This window comes from Cylas formicarius, unplaced genomic scaffold, assembly GCF_029955315.1.
Source record: "Cylas formicarius isolate icCylForm1 unplaced genomic scaffold, icCylForm1.1 PGA_scaffold_7__23_contigs__length_41026272, whole genome shotgun sequence".
Taxonomy (NCBI): domain Eukaryota; kingdom Metazoa; phylum Arthropoda; class Insecta; order Coleoptera; family Brentidae; genus Cylas; species Cylas formicarius.
This window is the reverse complement of record NW_026844352.1, coordinates 33,905,514-33,926,846: the sequence shown is the minus strand read 5'-3', so window position 1 is coordinate 33,926,846 and position 21,333 is coordinate 33,905,514. Positions and strand designations below refer to the sequence as shown.

At 33.9% G+C, this 21,333-nt stretch overlaps 1 protein-coding gene across 1 annotated transcript in view; it reads left to right on the top strand.

Moving 5' to 3' along the window:
* The window catches only part of LOC132704752 (neuropeptides capa receptor-like), a 47,668-nt gene that overhangs the window by 14,046 nt on the left and 12,289 nt on the right, over positions 1-21,333 (top strand). Inside the window, exons 3-5 of the mRNA XM_060674968.1 lie at positions 6,363-6,453; positions 8,453-8,672; positions 14,522-14,750. Coding sequence (XP_060530951.1) covers positions 6,363-6,453; positions 8,453-8,672; positions 14,522-14,750 — 540 coding nt within the window. The remainder of the gene's footprint in view (positions 1-6,362; positions 6,454-8,452; positions 8,673-14,521; positions 14,751-21,333) is intronic.

Below are 21,333 nucleotides of genomic sequence, written 5' to 3'. Positions count from 1 at the left end.
CAACTACGATCGGGCGAAATTAACAACGCGACAATTCAGGGGGCGGAGCCACCTCCCCCCACGCACAAGCAGCACCGTTACCATCTCCGGCGTAGAGTATAAATACCGCACGCACCGCCGATAACCTCCCAGTGTTCGAAGTGTTTTCGGAGCGCGAGCATTGAAGATGCCAAGTGAGATTTTGGCGAAACGTCTGCAGGATTCCAGTCGGATGCAGGATTTGCAGGATTCCAGTCGGATGCAGGATTCCAGTCGGAGTTCAACGAGCGAACGGATGATATCCCGGAGTATAGTGTCATCACATTTTTCCATCCGTGAATCAATACGTGAGAATATATATATATATATATATATATATATATATATATATATATATATATATATATATATATATATATATATATATATATATATATATATATATATATATATATATATATATATATATATATATATATATATATATATATATATATATATATATATATATATATATATTCGCTGGATCGTGTTCATCTTTTTATTAATTTCTCTACGACCTCGTCTTGTTCACCGTTCGACTCCAACCCCATCTAGTTGGTTTTGAGTTTGATTAGAAAACAAAAACAAGAACCTTTAAGCTGATGGTATATGCGTAACCTCGAGCCACGGGAACAGTCAACCCCGCTCTTGTGTGTGAGTGTGTGTGGATAAGCAAAAACGATCCGCCAGCATAAACCCCGTTGACTCTGCATTAAAGGCTGGTTGCACCATTGCCGATTCGAGCGAATAGTGACGTAACACAAAGGACGGGAACGGGTTTAGAGAGACGACGGTAATCATCCTGTAATCATTGCATCACAATTAGACCTGGATAAAGCCGTTCGTCCACGACGTCTTTATCTCAGCCCGCACTCCAACCGTAAAGGGAAATTGGTTTGGCAAATATTGTTAGCAAACTCGCGATCTTAAAATATTCTAAGCGTTTAGTTAAAAATTTATATTAAAAAATCGCTAAAAGTCAAGTGGAAATACCCCATATAACTTTATCTTATTTGGCATTAAAAAATGGGTGCCTTTGTATAAGGTAGCTTATTAGACAAAGTTGTAAATTTCAAAATATTAGCAATAAAACGTTTTTTGTATTGTAAGAATGATGCGACTACGAAACCTGGCTAAAAAGAACAATCGAGCACTCCGCTGAATTGCTGTCAGTTTGAAAATCAATATTTGACAGTTTTATATCAATTAAATTATAATTTTTTCTTGTTATTGCTATTTAAAACAAAAATGATCTCATTTCTATACGTTTTCCTAAAAAAAAGCTTGATAATGGGGAAAATACTAATAGTAAATAAAACAAATTTAAATATTTATTTTCGATATCATAATGGTAATAGGTTAGATGTGGACGGTGTCAATTTAAGTCGTCAGCTTCGTTGCCCAAGGTCGCGAGTCATTTTCGGTACGTTAGTCATGGGTTTTGGAACGATAGATGTTTCGGTAAACATTTGTCAGTTTTGAGGATCACGTCTAGGGTTGTGGAATTAATTTGGTCTATTTTTTTTGTGTCAATTGACTGAAATAATTTTAAAAATACCACGAAATTTATATTTATTTATTAAAATTTGGAGTATAATAGAGTCTATATTATTATTGGGATTCCCCGAATGGCTTAGTATCGTATTCGGGTATTCCTTGATTAGAGTAATAGGTGAATTGGACATCACAAATGCATAATTGACCAATCTCAACACTGGTCACGCACACATCAGTCAATGAATGTAGTCGTGCTGTTTTGCAAAAATGTAACCAAAAAATAATGGTCGCAGAAAAATTATACTTATTATACTACCGGGAACTTCGTCGATCAGTTATAGGAAAACTATAAGTAGTAAAGTAAAACTATAGTAGTAAAAAATTGAGAATGTTCATTCAACATGCCCATGCCCGAGCTTTAAGATCTCGTTTTTAACCAATGACCTTGCGGCATTCTTGCGGCAGTATTTTACCAAAATATGTCTGAATTTCGTTAAATGTTCTGGGAGTTGTGTGAAAATCACTGTCTAGAAAGAAAATGGCGCCAAGTGCAGGTTAGTGGGCGCCTGAGGCGCATTACCATAGTAGGCCTATTATATTATCTAATAATTTAGAATTAGTTGTTATGTATTATTTTATAGTGAACTAGTTTTATAATTGCTTTCATCTCTTTTTTTATGCAATTTATGTAGATTTAGGGTAATCATTGTCTTCAACTGAGGTGGCTTTTACTTGATGGAAATCCATTTATCAAAATAAATAAGAACTAAAAGTTCAGATTTTCATGAAATTATATATTATGACATGACAATTGTTTCGACAACACCCTGTCTTTATCAAAATCTGGTTTTGATAAAGACACGGTGTTGTCGAAACAATTGTCATGTCATAATATATAATTTCGTGAAAATCTAAATTTTTAGTTTTTATTCATTTTAATCATTGTCTAATTAATTGAATATTCCAAAATATTAATAGTTATATGAATTAAACTAATATGGGTAGGAGAAATCCGGCATATCGGTTATACCGGCAACGGGTGTCAACTTTGTTATTTTAAATGGAATTCTAGACATATTTCGTGTATAAAATTTCACCGTTTCTGAGATATTCAAACTAAATAATAAGATATTAAATTAAATACCCTATTGACTTACCATGTAGAAAATGATTTAGTTACTAATTTCGAATCCTAAGTATACGGGATGTTGGAAAAATAGCAATTAAAATTGCTTGTAATTGGAGTGTTATATACCAGATAAATCAAACAGTTACAAGTCGGCTGAAAATGAAGGACGATTGTTTTTTAAATAACCTTCACGTAAAAGCGGCATTAAAGTTTTTAACACTAGAAAAATTTTATTAAGAAAAGGGTATCTGACCATTCCGATATTCTTGATAAAAATATTGGGCCCGACCGGCGTTATTTTATAACACACGCACATTATATACATCCATTAAATTGTCAGGATTTTTGGTAATTTCGCTGTCTGAATAAACATTGATTTGAATCGTTTCATTAGTGGGAATTATGTCTATTAAAAACACCAATTTTCAAATGCACAGAATGCTGTTTGTTGGGGTTGCTGCCGTAGGGTCACCCTGTTTCCAGGTACGAGATTGATGACAATTCGAGTGGATTGTAATTATATTTGCGCCGAATTCTGTGAATTGAGAATTTGGATACGCCCAATTGATATTTTCTATAATCTTCTTAACTGCGCAGTGATTGTTTTTGCCTTTACACTTTAAGACTCCCAAACAAATTGCATGTTCTATGACATCCCCAATACATAATAATTAAATTCGTAATTATATTTATTTAAGCGCGCGGGCGTGGTTATTAACAATATATTTTATATAAGCATCTTTTAACACTGTTTTGTTATTCTAGGCCGCCCCAGACCCACAGATTAATCGAACATTAAGAGCAGACGAAGTAAAAGTAAATTAAATGCTCTGAACATACAACCTGACCCAAAGTAGTCCTAATTTTTAATTCAAATTAAGTTTACAGAAATACGTGGTCTCGATTTGAAAAAAATGTTTTTCGCCATTTTTTTTTCATTTTCAATTTGATTTTAATTCCTATTTTTGTCAATAACCTGTATTGTTAATATATTAAATTAGTAACTAACCCATTTATTTTATACAGGATAAGTTAATAGAGGGTTTGCAAACGTTTTTGATATACAGGGCATATCAAATTCTATAAATTTTCTGTCAATTTTACTCACTGTTGATTTTGTAATGCGTCTTTCTCGATTTTTTGCGATAAACAAACTACAAGCTCCTTCTTAAGTTCTCATTTTGTCGCCTAACGGTGGTAGAAAAGTATAATAGTATTCAGTACTTCGAAAGCGACCTCTTGAGTCTTAAATGAAACCAAAATATGCAGCTGTTTACTACACTGCGGAATTATAATTTCTGAACCAAAACTTTTGTGTGTGCTTTATACGTTGTCGTTGAAATTCTGCAGCTTACTGGAACGCGTGAAACTGAGAAATATGAAAGATTCATACAAAAGAAAACGCCTATTTTTCAAAATTCGTTGGGAAAACGTATCTGCAAAGAACTGTCAGCTATTGGTTTTAAGCCGAGAACCTTTAGCCTAAAGTTTAACGTAATTTTTAAAGAAATTCCGGGGTATATACGTTATTTTTTAATAATTTGCGGTTTCCCGAGGGCACATTCCTGAGACTGTATTCAATTGTGATAAGATGCTCAATGCCTACTATTTCATTTAGGAATTTAATTTTAGGAAATGGTCATTTATTTGCGTGCAAAATCTATAAATACAGGGTGTTCAATTGGTTGATTGGTTGATACGGCTTTGCATTCTACCAAAACAATCTATAAGAATATTTTTTACCTTTTCGATAGGTTAAAAATAACTGAAATAATATTTTTTACAAGATTTTTATTAAAAAACAATTACAAAACTTTAAAATAATTCCAGAACAATTAATGAAATTGATTGAATGGATTAATTCAAACGCATTTATAAAAGTAAACTTTTAACCGCAATGCGGTCGATTTTAAATTTCCTGAATAATTTATATTATTATTACTCATTTCAAACGTTTTAACGGGCCTCTATTATTATAATAAGTAAATTTGCGCACATCACAAAATACAGGCGTGACAGATCGGGCATGTTTTCCGTTGCCTTTTGCAAACAGAAGCACCCAACAGAAAAACCTTATTAATATGAATGAGGACAAGTTATAATAATAAACGGCGTTCGATATTTCGTTATATTCGTACGGATCTGAAAAGTTTTGAAAAAATGGGCAACAGTGAATTGATGCATCGCGCGTCAAGAAAAAAAATCCGAGTTGAGTTTTGAGCTAGAATTATATGACCACTTACGATGGAATATGGTAATGAAAAACAGTAATACGAGACATATTCTTATTCAGCAGCTTTAACTATATAAATACGCCCGCTAATCGTAGTATAAATTAGTCTTAAAGTAGCTTTGCGTTAGTAATTATTGTGTTACTTGTGTTAAATTAAATAAAAAACCGTTTTTTAAAAGTACGAGTTTCACATTTTGAAATAAAATTCTACCAACCCCCACAACACAAATACAATTTATTTATAAACAAAGCAACAACAATAGCTTTCAGTTCATGTTAATTGAGGCACGGGTTTACCGGTTTGTTATGACCTTATTTCAGAATCTCTAAAACCTGTAACTATTATATGTTATATGTAAATATTATATGTTGTACTGGATGTTTGTATTTCCGAATTTTTTTCTGAAAGTTGCAAGTAATTATCATCCTTTTCATTCCTTTATTTACTAATAGTATTAATTAGTTTTCTTTAGAAAATCGGTTTTATAAACTTAAGAACATTTTTTGTAATAAAACCTCAAAATAGTGACATTTCTACATTTTTACAATGAAAGAACTAATAATGCAAAATCACTTTTTATGTTATGTGAAATACGATAAAATTATAAAAAAAAATACTTTCAAAAATTTGTTTATTTAAATTTTTAATCACCTGTATTTATTTATTTTTGAAATTTCCTTCCCCTTCCCGAGGGAAATGACCTCCAAATATACCGGATTTTTGGTAAATCGATACATTCCCTTAAAGGTGTGATCCGGGGAGGAGGTAAGAAGTAAATTTAACTATACTTATACTAACTGTACTTATACTAAACTTAATAAATATACTACATGATATACTTTGACTGTTTTTGACGGTGGTAATTTTGGGTCTACCCACTAATAATTTAATGGTGGTGTTAATTATTAAACATTTTTAAAAATGGCAAATCCTTGTATTGTAAATATTCGGCTGATTAAGTTGTATAAATAAAAAAACGCAATAGTTGTTATAGGAACAAAATATTCAAATTTCATTATAGTAAATAAAGTATTTAAATATAATAACGAAAATTGTCTTGATTTTTATCATTGGTATTGTATTGTATGTATTTATATGATCTTGATAATGTATATTTTTGCGTATTATTTAGAAATAAAAAATACATCAGTATTTTGGTATTTTTATAAGAAAAATTAAAAGGCATATTAAAATAAAAGTTCTGATTGATCCTCAAATAACAATATGTAAATGATTTCAGTAAGAATTACATTGGAACACAAAATAATTAAACAACGAAAAATCTCCATTGGCGTTTATATACATGAGCAAGAATTGCTTTTTTATCTAATACGATTCGACTCACATTTATATCACTGCGAAGCCATCCCGGATTATACAAGACGGCTTCTTTAATATTTCCGGTTTTTGAAACTGTAGGGAAAATCTGCAATTCGCCATTAATTAGGATTTTTTTAATAGTTAATTTTCTTTTGTTACAGGGTTACCAAACGACGTGATGATGTACTGGCACCAATACCCGTGGTATTTGGGCGAGGCGTTCTGCAAATTCCGCGCCCTTATCTCCGAAACGTAAGCCATCGTAAACGTATTTCTTAAAAAATGGGCAAAGCGTATCAATTTTTTTTTTCTAGCTTTTGTTCACTACGCCGAGAAGTTTAACTATCCTCTTATAGCGGAAAGCAGTTATTATTTTGGTTTCTTGGCGGAACTATTTACATATCAAAATGTTGCCTTTTGTGCCGAATGGAAACCGTCCGTCTCGACTTGAACCATGAAGTAGCGCTGTGTTGCTTTATCGTTATTAACGGATACTCCCGAATGATGTATATAAGAACGTTTTTCGATTTTCCTTCCTCCCATCTGCATTGGGTTTTTCGCAACGAGCTGTCAATTCCGGTGAAATGTAAATAAAAACATGCATACGCAAAAATAGACTACCATATTTTCTGTTACGACAGGAACGTCACAAAACGGATATGGCCTTCTTTTAAATTTTGATTGTGGACGTTCGTGCTTGAACGCAAGCAGAAACTTATCTGGATATATCGGTTAAGTCCGGGTGGCATTTACTAGGAAAAAAATCGCGACAAGCCAAGGCAAAGTTCCTTAATAGTTTTTTTATTTCAAATCCAAGTCAGTCGCAAAGTGAAAAAGATTAGGCTAAGGCTGTTAAAGCCGTAAAATTTTTTTTTTATTAATAATGGAAGCTTATCTGCCGAAAAAATTTAGAAAATCACACAAATAAAAACTGCAACATGCGGCGTTGTAAGTTATGTAAGCGTCATTATGATGAATGTTTACCGTACGTCAAGAAAGCAAGGCACGTGAAATCTTCGCGGAATGAGCTTTTTGCTTAACGCATCTCTTTTTCTTCACTTCAAATATTAGGTCTTTGCATGGTACAGTTTCAATTTTATCTGTCCACGTTTCTTCTTCTTCTACAATATAATTATATCAAAACGAAATGCCAAAATTCATAAAATAGTTTTATTCCTTAGTAATAGTTTTGTTCGTTTTTATTTACTTTTCTACTTAAGCAAATCTTGGTAAAGACGGACACATTTTAAAAACAAAATCAACATTTTGAATGAACGTCAGAAATTCTACAATTTCCAGTATAACCAATAGCTAGGTTACCCATTGACTTATGGTAGTGTTGCTCTATTAGCTTGAAATTTTTTTAATTGCCCAAAATAACATCATCAAAAAGCTAATGTATCGTATGAAACTTATGGGCCAGTGACGTCACTGCTTCGGCACGGGGTTGTCGCTTTTACGTTCTTGCCTTATATATCCTGTGTATTCCGTTTCTTCTTTGTTCATTAACTGTTTTGTTTAAAGCCAATATAATAATTTCATTCATAGTTAAGTTTATTAATATCTCAGCTTTCAAGCAAAAGCCACGGAAACGATATCCAGGGTGGTTCTAAACAAATGCGAAAAACTTAAGGGGTGATTCCTTGTTTAAAATAAAGCTATATAAACCCGGGGTCAAAAGCCAACCATTAGGGAGATATCGCGCTACAAATATCTCAAAAACGAAAATAAATACATTTGCTGCGCTTTTTTTTTTAAATTGTATTGAATTGAAATTGAATACCCCTATCATTATTGGCTCAGTGGTCTTGACGAATTGATGCGTATATTTTTAACTATTTATTTTCAAATAAAATACGATTTCGGAAGAAAGGTAGATGTGTCGTTACTCGTCCGTCCGACTATCTCTCTCTATTCCTGCACTCCATCCGGCATTGTTGAAAAATGTAAATACGTTATTCAAAAGTGGGTAAATTTGGATATAATTAAAATAGCAATGCTATTTGACACTAAATAATTTTTCTTAACTATGTTAAATAAATACTAACGCAATGATTTAAAAAAAAAGATAAACGTGTTTATTAAAGACCTTTATATAAGCACGAAATCTCCCAACTTTTATCTAGCAAATTATGAAATGTTGTTTTCTCTTTTGTATGTATGCCCAGGAACTCATTCTTTTAGCAAACTATTTTGGTAGTTTGTTCTTTTGCGTTCAATATTCCCAATAACTTTCCTTTCTTATTTGCAGTGCTTCGTACGTGTCGGTCCTGACGATAGTGGCGTTCTCTACCGAGCGTTACATCGCTATCTGCTACCCCCTACATCGGAGGGCAGTTTCGGGACTTCAAAGGGCAATCTGGATCATAACGGGACTGTGGATAGTGTCCTTTTTCAGCGCAATCCCATTCGCTATCAGCACGGTGGTCCACTTTCTAGACTATCCGATACACTCAAAGCAATTCATAGAGGTAAAGCCGTTACGTAAAATAAAAGGCGGGAAGTTGGCGGTTTTCCGTTTAAAACGACTTTAAAAGGGTCCTCTATCGAATTTACCTTTAAAGCAGTCGCGCTTCCTGAATTAAAATAGAATAGAGTAGAACGCCTATTTATCTGCCTCGTGAGACAACTTTAACCCATACCCGAGAAAAATACACTTAAGTCTATATATGCTGGAAATCGTATTCACCTCAACAAAACACTATCCAACAAGGAACCGAATCTACATGGTGTTTCAGTACCGCATACTAGGTACACTAATATTAGAAATTCGTGACAAAAAAGTTCATGAAGAAGATAGTTTTTGAATATTTTAACCTATAAGGCAATGTTTAGTTTATTCGTAATGCTATCGTCCATGTTATTTTTTATTAAACTGTTTTGGATAAAGTGAAAAACATTCAATCCTCGTGTATTTTTCTCCCGTTGGTGAATAAGCGGAACAGCTGGTATGTACATTGGACGCACGAAAACTTTCTTAAGGAGCTTAACGAAAATCCGTAAAAGTGGAATGCCGCGAAAATTCAAAGCGCTCGTAGTGAGTTGAGATTCGACAGGAAGAGAATTAACCGGTCCGTTTACCAAAAAATGTCTCAACTGAAACCAATCACATCATATCGCTAAAAAGGGAGGAGGTGGTTTTCCATTTCAAATATGTTTTAATGTATTGTCTGCAATCTCGATCAAAAGACGAGCAATCATCGATTATTAATTCTCAGTCGACGAACACAATGAGTGAAGGGATGATCGATATAAATAAATCTGCGCGGGGGAGGGGGTGGTTACAAGGACTTTCCTCCCGCGCTTTCTTCCAAGTTCATTCGGAATTAATTTAATAAGTTTCTGACTAGCGCTCTAAACGATTTTCCATTATCTAATGATTTTGAAGGAAAGGGGCGAGTGAGTGAGAGAGAGAGAGAGAGAGAGAAAGAGAGAGAGAGAGAGAGAGAAAGAGAGAGAGAGAGAGAGAGAGAGAGAGAGAGAGAGAGAGAGAGAGAGAAAGAAAGAGAGAGAGAGAGAGAGAGAGAGAGAGAAAGAGAGAGAAAGAGAGAGAGAGAGAGAGAGAGAGAGAGAGAGAGAGAGAGAGAGAGAGAGAGAGAGAAAGAGAGAGAGAGAGAGAGAGAGAGCGGGAGAGAGGGGGAAGGGGATGAACGCAACCAGAAAAAGCAGATTAAGTCGAAAATTTAAGTCTATATCTTAATTAGAAGTTAAGAAAGTTAAAAATGAGATTTGCACCTATTGTGAATACCGCAAATATGTGTGCGGAGGAAAAGTGGCTGTCCCTGTCAATCGTAACTACCTTCCCACGTGAAATGGAGGTGACAAACGGGGTACATTCCTTCAAAATTACCGCCGAAGGAGCATCGCTTAAGGTCAATTAAACGACGTCAATGATGATCCGGATATGCTCAAAACTAAGTGGTGACGAGTCATGGGTATATGGTAATGACGTTGCAACCAAAGCCCAGTCATCCTAATGGAAGAATCCACAAGGTCGTACGGCCAGTAAAGAGTATTATGAAGATATGCGCCGTTTGTGAGAGGCAGTACGAAGAAAACGGCCGGAATTGCGGGAAAACAATTAATGGATTTTCACATTTGTTTTTTGTTTGTTTTTCACATTGTTTCGACAACACCGTGTTGTCGAAACAATTGTCATGTCATAATATATAATTTCGTGAAAATCTGAACTTTTAGTTCTTATTTATTTTGATAAATGGATTTTCATCAAGTAAAAGCCACCTCAGTTCAAAAAGAGAACATCCTTGCACTAAAATATAAGGTCTCCCATTTAAAATTATATGTAAAATATTTTTTGATTCACCCTGTGCAACTCAGTTATAGCAGGTATATCTTTATCAATCTTTCAACTTTGCTTAAGAGTTCGATAGTAAGCTTTGATAGCCGTATTCACCGTGTATATTAGCTTGTCCTATCTTGCTAATATTCTCAGGTGTCCGGTCTGGTGCAAGTTTTCGCAGCGTTGTCAGATTGTGCAACCGAATCAAAACCGGCAACGTCGTGCCGCATTGTTGACGCAAATTTTTGCTTCAGTTTGTCTTCTGTCTGAGACGGTCAAATTTATTCTTATAGATATTAACGCAAACAGAAGTACGTGATTGTATTTGAAAAATTCGAATTTGGGGGGTCGAATGCTTGTTTAACATTTTTTAGTAGATGGACGCTATTTGAACTGATCGCCGAAGTTTTTCCACACTGTTTGCTTTTTTATGCGAGACGTCGGCTATAATACGCGAGTCCCAAAAGTTTCACAATAAAATTTTCGACACGAAGGGGGACCGGGGGACCTTCTTTTTGGGCGTCAAACTTTTCGCAGCCTACGTGAGATTCATAATAACCGAACCTGAAAACTCATACACAAAAACGCGACGTACTCGACGCGCGTTTCGCCAACCAGGTTGGCATCTTCAGGAGAAGATTAAAACTAAACTTAATAGAACAAATGTTTTCTCTATATATACACGTCGGGAAGTGGGAGAGGGAATAACGCACTGTTCACGCAACCAATCAGCGCGTATTATGGGCTATATGGGATTGGACCTCTGTCCTTGTTCAGTGCCTTATTCCCTCTCTTAACAATTTCTAAGCTTTCGTAGGCATCTAATTTTCTACAATTATTTACATGTTTAACTAATTTTAAATTACTTATATCTACCGTATGATTATTGTTGAACATATGTTCGGCTACACTTGATTTTTCTAATCTACCAAATTTTAAATGAGCTAAATGTTCCTTAAATCTAACATTAATTGATCTTTTGGTTTGCCCTACATATGACTTGTTACAATCGTTACAACATATTTCATAAATTCCCGACGTTTCAAAGGTATCTAGTTTATCCTTGGGATTACCCAAGAGATTTTTTAATTTTGATCCGGACTGATAGACACTTCGAAGACCTGCGGCCCTGAAGACTCTATCAAGTCCACTTGTATATTGGGGAGAGAAAGGAATTGAGACTACTTTTAAATTTTCCTTATCAGCTTGAAAAGTCGTTAATCTTTTAAGTTTGTTTTTAAATGTAAACTTCCTAATTAACTTATCGATAAAACTATCTCCATAGCCATTGATTCTAGCCACCTTTTTTATAAGGCTCCTTCCACCTCAAACCTTTCTTGATTTAAAGGAAATGTGACAAGTCTATGGACTAGAAAATTAAAACTTGCCATTTAATATTGAATAGCATGGTTAGAGAACGTCCAAAAAAGGCAACTGCATGTTACTACATTTTAAGCATCACCGATATCCTTGGATGTAAGGACAACTTACCAAAACTAACCAAAATGAGGTCTAACTTTCATGTTAATGACATACTTTGGCATGATGTTTATGACACCACTAACTTTGTTTTGTTATCGTTTTAACACTTTTAAAACCAGCTGTGGAATAAATGCCAGAAAAAACACCACAATTTATATACTAATCGGTCAGTAATAGAAAATAGAAATTCCTGACCAAATTGTCAATTAATTCTTGTCTTCTTCTCTCAAATCTAAAATTAACCATATTTGTCATAACAATATTGATTTTGTTAGTTCTATTGCTAATTGCTGCATAATTTCTCTCTAAAGTTGTTATTATACAGGACCTTAGAATAAAATAAGTCAGTTTCGGAAACCAAAATTTGCATTGCCAACCGCTCTAGAATCGTTCTACCAGAATTAGAACTTGTTGGGTATTTAAGAATACAGATTTCTTTGTTTTGAAAAAAAAATGCCTGGTAGATTATAAGTTACCTATTCCCTAGTACCTTCTCATCTCCGCACAGTACCTTATATTTCACTGCGATTTAGGTACGATTGACGATTTTTTTTAAAGCAAATTTTTCTGTAAAAAACGAAAGCCAACCTAAAACTGAAAACTCACCCAACAGCTCTATCTCTAATCTAAAAGCTCTACCTTCAGAAACTCCTCTAAGAATTTTATATCTAAAAGCTCCTCTAAAAACTCTAATTCTAAAAGATTTGCATCGGAAGTACTGTACTGTACGCGAAGCGGCTGTTCCGTCTAGTAAAGTAACTTTCGCAGAATGAATGAGAATTTTTTCTGCATGTACCGTTTATAAACTCCAAAGTCATATTTAACTTTGAAAAATAAAAAAAAAAATAAAAATATCTCGCGCAGACAGTAGACAAAATCCTTAAATTTGAAAATATTATCATTCCTACAGATTTTGAATAAGAAGGTAACACACAAACTACAACGTGTTTATTAAAACTACAGCAGCGATTGATAAACTAAACTGTTTTTCGTTTCCATTGTTAAGTACGTCGAAATCTAATGCAGTTTAATTGAAGTGTCACAAATCCGTTCACACACGTTCAGATTTTCTTGCCATTGCGAGCGCTATTTTTGGCGCATATTTTTCTTCCAAACCGCTATACGGAACGTTCCTACTCGTGTACATTTTGCATCGTAGGGTGAGAAACTACAAACGTTTTAACGGCCAACGCTTTGACAGCGTTCCATGAGGGGGCTTAGTAACGATGAGGTATAACACGCTACTTGGTGTAGCGACGGCACCTGACGCGGACATCCTTTCGGTTTCGCTTACCGCTTCCGGTAAACAACATGGCTGAGACCTTTATTGCGAAAGTTTTACGCATTACTGTTCGCTATGGGTCCGTCAAAAGGTTTATTTGTCATTAACATTCGATTGTCGTTTGCAACGCGGGGAATTTAGCACGCCTTAACGCTTCCCAACTTCGAGCCAAACGGAAAAAAAAGTTTTTTAACGAGTTGAACTTTTTAATTCCGCAATCCAGAATGGAAGGAGAACGCGCGAAATTGTTAGCCTCGCTCCTCGCGCGCCATTTTAACTTTCAAACTAAGCGGCTCGGCGACGCCAATTAAATAAGCTAGATCGGTATTGGCAGTAGTTTTGCCCGACAGTTTTTTTTACATTTGAACATTTCGCGACACTTTTATACCAGTTGATTCAAACTCAACTCAAAAACCTACTTTCGAGGTAGATTATTTAAGTAAAAATTAAACCAGTTTTCTCAAAAAAATACTGCCTAACTCGCAAACGAAGCGAATTAGGGTGTATCGACATTACCCACGAACGTAGCGGATCAGTACTCGAATTTTCATAACAACTCTACTTGTTAAAAAGCAACACTAACCGAAGAAGCGTACGAAATTTTAATATCTTTTTTCTTTTATTTTAAAACAGGGCGCATAATAAGATACGTAGGGTTTATGACCGACTTTATTTTAGGAACTTAACGGATAAGATTTGTATCGTATCGACATTAACTGAAAATTCGACGAATATAATTTTTATCCTTTTTGTCTCATTGGTATCGATTTTTTTATATATAATCGGCGCATTTTTGATCTATTTTATGTGTATAGATTTATATCGACTTTTTATATAGCATCGACTTGTTAACAGGCGACATTAGTCGAAAACTTGAGGGATTTCCATTTCATTTCATTCGTATCGCTTTTGTGTATGCTGTTGGTGCATTTCCGATCGATGTTACCTTAAAATATGATAGAGCGTAATATCGATATCGACTTGTTAAAAATCGGAAATTTTTGTTAGTTTCATTTCTTTCGTATCGATTTGTTTATATCCAATAAACTCATTTTCCATTGATTTTTTGTTAAACCCTGGCAGATAAAAAGATACGTATCGAATTTTCGTATCATAGAAACGCTTTTATATTCGACTATTCGGATATGAGTCGTATAATATTCATTATCGAATTTTCATATCACATCGACTTGTTTAGGCCGGCGAATTCGATAATATCGATTTTTCATAATCCTCATTTCTAATTCTAATTCCAGGAGTCGGCGATGTGCGCCATGACCTCGCAGCCTGCTAACATCCCACTCACGGAGATGAGCACGATTATCTTCTTCGTTATACCACTGCTGATCATAATGGTTCAGTACACCAACATGGGCATCACTATATGGCGTACAGCAGAGACCAACTTCGGTAATAAGCTAAAAGGATCGGTGCATCGGAAAAACCGCAGACTCCAGTCGAACAAAAGCATCATCAGGATGCTGTGTGAGTTTTGATCTTTGCACCCTATTAGTATAGCAGATCGTAAATGACGTGAAGTCGGGTGAACTAATTGATGTGGCACGAGAGAGACAGTTGGCAAACGGGTTTCAATCTGTGCCGGTTCGGTTCACCGATGCGGATCACTTCATTTATGTCGGTGATGCGTTCGGGTATATTCAATTCGGATCCGTCATTAAAATCTAATGAAGCGTTTATTATTAAGCAATGATTTAACTAGCACCTGTTGGTAGAAAATAAAAACAAAGAAACATTACTTAGGGAAAAATTATTAACTGTTTCAGAAGAAAGAATTAATTATTGATCAGATATGAGTCATTGAAATAGGAAAGTAGGAAATTTTTCAACAAACAAAACCTTTTTTTAAAGACTAGTTGAATTGAAATTATGGTCTAGTAAGCTTGTTATTGTTTTTCTCTATTTTAGTTAAAAAAAAAACAGTTACAACACACTCGAAAAATTAAAATCACTTACTAAAAAAGTCCTATATTTCTTTGAACAAATACAATTTTAAAAAGGTGTGCCGATTTTCAGTTTTATTTTTTTATTGACTGCGTCAAGAGTGCTCGATCATCATCCGATAGTTATTTGTCAGCCTTCCCGTCTATGCGAGGGTTGCGAAGAGCGGGAAAAAAATATTCAGCGATTGACTGACACAACAATCGTTTCGAATTGTCATTGTCATTCGATAGTGAACAAGTTGTTGTTTATCTAGCGGAAAATAGTAGTTTAATTGGCGAAACGTCACATTCAGATTCCAATTGCGGATCAAAAAGCGACGAAAAAATCGAGTGCTTTTACGCTTCGATCGGAAAATCCGGCTGGAAAAACATCCGAAGGGTTTGGGTTTATCGTACTATGAAAATAAAAGGATACGGTAGATGTAGATGTTTTCCTGAAATCTGACTTAAACGCTGATCCTCAATTGAACTACGTGAAAAAGAATAATAATAATACTTTCAGAGAATAATATGCTGCTTTTCAAATAAAAAGTTTATAATAATACTAACATCTTTAATAGGCCTTTAGCAACTTGAATTGAAATCAACTTAAAATATAATTTATATTATTTATATTTTTCAAATAAACTTTCACATGCTACTGTAATACTATTTACAAAACATCTGGATTCTTCCTGCATCGGTTGTTGTTGAGCTAAAATCAAAATTATGGAAATGGTACGCTAATGATACTTTAGTTATTTGGCCTCATGGCCAAGAATCCCTACTAGATTTTATTAGCCATTTCAACTCTTACACTAATTAAATAATTATACCCTAACTTAAGTTTTACCATTGAATTAGAAACTAATAATAATAAAAATTGTGTTTACGGAAAACCTACGCACACATACCGATACGTTAATGTCCGTTATCAACTCTCTTGTCTACAAAGAAGTAAGACTATCTCAGCTAGAGTCGCTGAACCCAGAATTAAAACACCTCACATCTGCTGTTACTTCCACATTTGAGATATTAAGCGTTCCATCACAAAATACACTTCACCACAGAGTCCGAAAACATTCCCACACTTGCCACTGTTGTCCTTCCTTACATTCAAAATATAGTCGAACTTCGCTAAGTCGAACTTGGATAACTCGAATTTTTGATAAGTCGAACCAAATTGGTTGGCAATAGCGTCAAAAGTAAGAAAAGAAACTCGAATATCTTGATAACTCGCACGAAACATTTGGTGCCAATTTCGATAAGTCGAATTTTCTCTTTTTAACGTATCTATGCGAGCAGTTCAGTTTCTGTGCTTGCTAAGTTCACTTGTATGACTTACTAGTTAATACTAAGTGAAAAATACGGTCCCTATTCAATTTACACATTATATTAAAGACATTTTTGGATTTTTCCATTTGTTGATATGTCATAAAAACGTACTTTGTCAGTTGATCAAAAATTCAAGGTTATAAAAGAAGTGGAAAGTGGCTCAAAAAATAAAGATGTAGCTGTGAAGTATGGGATTTCGGCAAGTACAGTGTCTCCAATTTTGAAAAATAAACATTCAGTCATCACCGCAATGGAACGTTTCGAAGAAAACAAAAACAATAACATTACATTAATGGATTTGTGTTGACGACGTAACTATCGCATGGAATATCGACGTTATTTTCCACAAAATTGTTTTAAAAAAGCCAGTTTTGGTCAGTATTCTGAATGGGAAGAAGAAGATGAGATTCCCTTGATTTTCCTAAATGAACGCCTGAAAGAAAAGAGTGAAGACGAAATCCAAATAGAAATCGAGTTTAAAGCTTGGACAAACATTAGAGGTAAAGCAAAAGGTAGCACCATCAACGATTTTATACGTGCGGATGAGGATATTGTTACTTCAGAGTTTCCTACTGATGAAGATATTATCGAGTCCTGCAGATCCGAACCGGTACAGTTAAACATCGAAGATGACTGCGAAAGTGACACGATGGAGGAGGAATTGGAAGATGATTCTCAGCAACCACCTTCAAATGAATTGCTTGAAATTTCGTTGATTGTCTTGCGTTCCTATTTGAACACCAGTTTAAATAAAATTGAAGCTTTTGTTGAAAACCAAAATAAGAAATCCGGTCGTCAGTCACAAACAACTGACTTTTTTCCAATGAAAGAGTAAACTTTAATATGTACATACATATGTATGTTTATGTGCATACATACTTTGTTTATATATACTGGGTAGATATACAATACATTTGTATGTACATATATTATGTAAATACATACACACATATGTACTACTATTTCATAATTTTCGTTTTTTGTTTTAAAATCATAGATATTAGGGCATTTATGTAACGTATAACCCATTTTTAAAAATGAACGAATAAATGTTCATTCACAAAAAAGTACATGCATTGAGAGTTTTTATTGATAACTCGAAGTCTTGATAACTCGAAATTTTCATGTGTCAAATGGCAGTTCGACTGTATATCAATACTTAAGAAATATAAAAAAAATCTCTCAATATCTTCATGCATTCCATGCATATGCGGCAAAGAATGCATTAGAGAGACCGGACGAAAAACATCAACTAGACATAAGAGAGCAAGACTGAGACAAACAAACTTATCACCGCGACTCAGGTCTTTACCTGTCACCAATATTGGAATCAGTCATCCGAGACAATGTTGATTCCCCTCCTCCAGCTTCGCCCCAAACATATAAGCAGTTTCAGTTAAACTCTGAAGAAGCCAACAGTATGATTGGCGAAACGTCAGCAAATTCGATTCAACAATAACCGACAGATGAGAAATCCAGAAGTTTTGTAAATTGAATATTATTTACAATGTATTTTATTTAATTTTTGTCAGACAGGTAATAATCTTTGATCGGCGGTATAGTATTAAGGTAACAAGGGTACAGAAATTGTTCTACATTTTTTGTATACTTTTTATAATTACGTTTTACCAAATGAAAAGAGTCACGAGATTTCAATATTTTCCGCCAATAGTGGCTTAGAATTGGCACTACAATACTACTACTTGCATTTTAATAAAACGTATTTTTATGTGCAAGTAGTGTGTCAATTTCATGCGAATAAAAACATTGTGTTAAATAATTTTTTAAATGGCTTATTTTAACTTTTATTTTATTCAGCGTGCTTGCTGGTGACACTCAGTTTTTTATTTTGTTAAATTCTGATCCACTTTACCACGTGACTGAATAGTCATGAAATTTACGTATTTTCTGGATACATTCTTTACGTCTACATCTTCTTTTACTTGCATTAGTCGTTATCAATAAGTACAACGAATAAATACTGATCATATTAATTCACATTTTACTACTAATATAAGTCAATAATAAATAATATTAGTTAGTTACTCTTCAACAGTTGATTAGTTTTGGTTGGTTGGTTAGTGCTAGTTAGGTGACTAATCCCAATTTTTATTGAAACAGTAAATGATGAAACTAAATAATTCAAAACCGATAAGGATGTCAAAGGGTAGTAATAAAATAATCTACTGGGTAAATATGTGCCCTTCGAAGCCATTTTAATAGTAATAAAAATAAATTTGGAAACATTATTTCGATCTTAAATATCATTTGAAATCCTAAATACTAAGTTAAAGTCTTATTTGGTAAATTAGGGAGAATTCGATATTTTTAACCCGTTTATTCATATTCCATATCACAAATTATAGCTTAATCAAAGACCTTTTTAACCTTTACTGGAATTATAGACATTTATTTATGAAAATGTTTGAACATTCCCCACCACTTTTGATTTAGAAGAAGTTTTGAAAAAGTACTCACCCTAACTATTATTTGGATAGGAAAATTTTACAGAAACCAGGTTTTAAAAATTTGCTTTCTGGTCGTCATTTCAGAAACTCGAAAATAATTTCCATTATTTTAACGACTAAGGCAGGCAAAGGAAGAATAGGTGTGGCGACACGCGAGAAAAAACTTGACCAAATATGCTTTAACTCGAAGTTGAACTGTGATTGGTAGAGCCGGCCTTAAAACTTTTACGTATTTGTGGAAATGTTTGGGGAAGGAATTTCCGGGAACGCCATGTTATACAATACCCGCATTATGCGAGACACGATTCGAATTAAAACTTAAACCGCTATCGACGGGTTTGGAGTTTTAGACAAACCAAACTGGGTTTAGGGTACGGCTTGCGGAATAGTTTTTCGTCATTTACTTAATGAGTTTCGAAATAGTTTTACAATGGGAGACAAACGCGAATTTTAAGAAGTTTGTCGCCTATATAATCACATTGACTTAAAGTTTTCGACGACAACGCGATGGTGCTAACCTCAAGACTCTATACGAATAAAAGAGACACCGAAACTCGGAAACTTTCCTAAAAAGGTACAAAACCTATCAAAGGACCTCAATCGAAATTGTACGGTATGGGACAGTTCAAAACAAGGATCGAGAACGTCATATGTTCAAATTTCTATCCCTACTTCTATGTATTGGAGGACACATGAGTTGCTTTTTTAATCATTTTCGATTATATTTTGTACCTGTGTGTCCTACTGTTTATAATTAATAATTTCAGTAAAGGTTTAAAAAGGTCTTTGATTAAGCTATAATTTGTGATATGGAATATGAATAAACGGGTTGTTAAAAAAATCCAGAAGTAGGGAATTTGCAAAAAGACAAGCTAAAAAATGTAGCAAAACTTATGATAAATGAAACACTGAAACCCTTCCTGGATGCACTGCAGAAGGATATGCATGAACTTAAAGCCTTGCTGAAATACATTTCAGATTCATTTTAATTAGTTCAAAAAGAAAACAGCCTGTTGGTTTTAGATTTTATGTTAGATCAAAAATTAAACAAGCAAGAAAAAAATTCATAAGTAGGAAATTTGAAAGAAAACAAGCTGAAAAATATAGTGAATTTTATGATAAATGAAACACTGAAACTTTTCCTGGATGCACTGCAGAAGGATATGCATGAACTTAAAGAATTGCTGCAATACATTTCAGATTCATTTGAAGATCATAAAAAAGCATCAGAAAAAGTTTTGGAGGAGATGGAATTACTTTAAAACTAAAACATCCTGTTGGACATATCTGATCACAAAATCATGACCATTGAATTAAACAATAATGTCATAAAAACCACATAATAAAAAAACTACAAACGAATTGATAGAAACTTTAAAAAATTACACTACAAACTCAAGAAGTAACAACATTCAGCAAATTGACAGAAAAAAATAACATCAAAAACTGAATGCACAAGTGATCGTAAGATATAAATACGCAATAGCAACAACTGGATTGATGCTAAATTTATAGAAAAACTTAGAGAGAGAGACAAAAGATACTGAAAAACTTTCAAATTGAAAGAGAATTTAAAAAATTAAAAAACGAATTAAAAAACTTAATAACAAAACTAAATAAAGAGTATATGGAAACAATTCAATGAAGCTGGGACAAACTCAAAAAAATCTGAGACATTTTAAACGGGTTGTGTACGATACGATACTTCTGGAAGAAACTTGGCTTCGGTTTAGAGAAGAAGAATGTAAGGATTCAATTTACTTTGAGCCGATAGACATATCAGAACACCCTAAAAGATCTAAAGAACAACAGCTTGCCTGGAGAGGACAGCATAACAAAAACAGATTTGACGCTTTTCAAGTCAAGTCAAGTCAAATCGTAGAAACTAGCCTGTTTCCTGAAGAACTAAAGTATATACAAAACCTTAAATACTTGGGACGGACTCACAGCAAGATTATTTGTTTTCGCTGACGATACAGTACAAGTTCTATCAACAACAAATAAAGAAGAACTAGAAAAATATGCAAATGAGGACTTAAATAGTTATTACACATGGTTGTGTTACAATGGGTTATCTCTAAATTCAAATAAGATGGTATATATGATCATCAATAAAAAAAATTGTGATATAAACTTGTCAATGAACAATGTTAAACTGAAAGAAGTACAAAATTATAAATACTTGGGACTAATCTTAACAAATAAAATTGAGTGGGACATACATGTGAACCAAATCATAAAAAAAATGTTCCTTTCGTTGGTGCAATAAAACTGTGTACAGATAGTTTAAACAAAATATCTAATTTTTTGCTTTATAATAGTTTT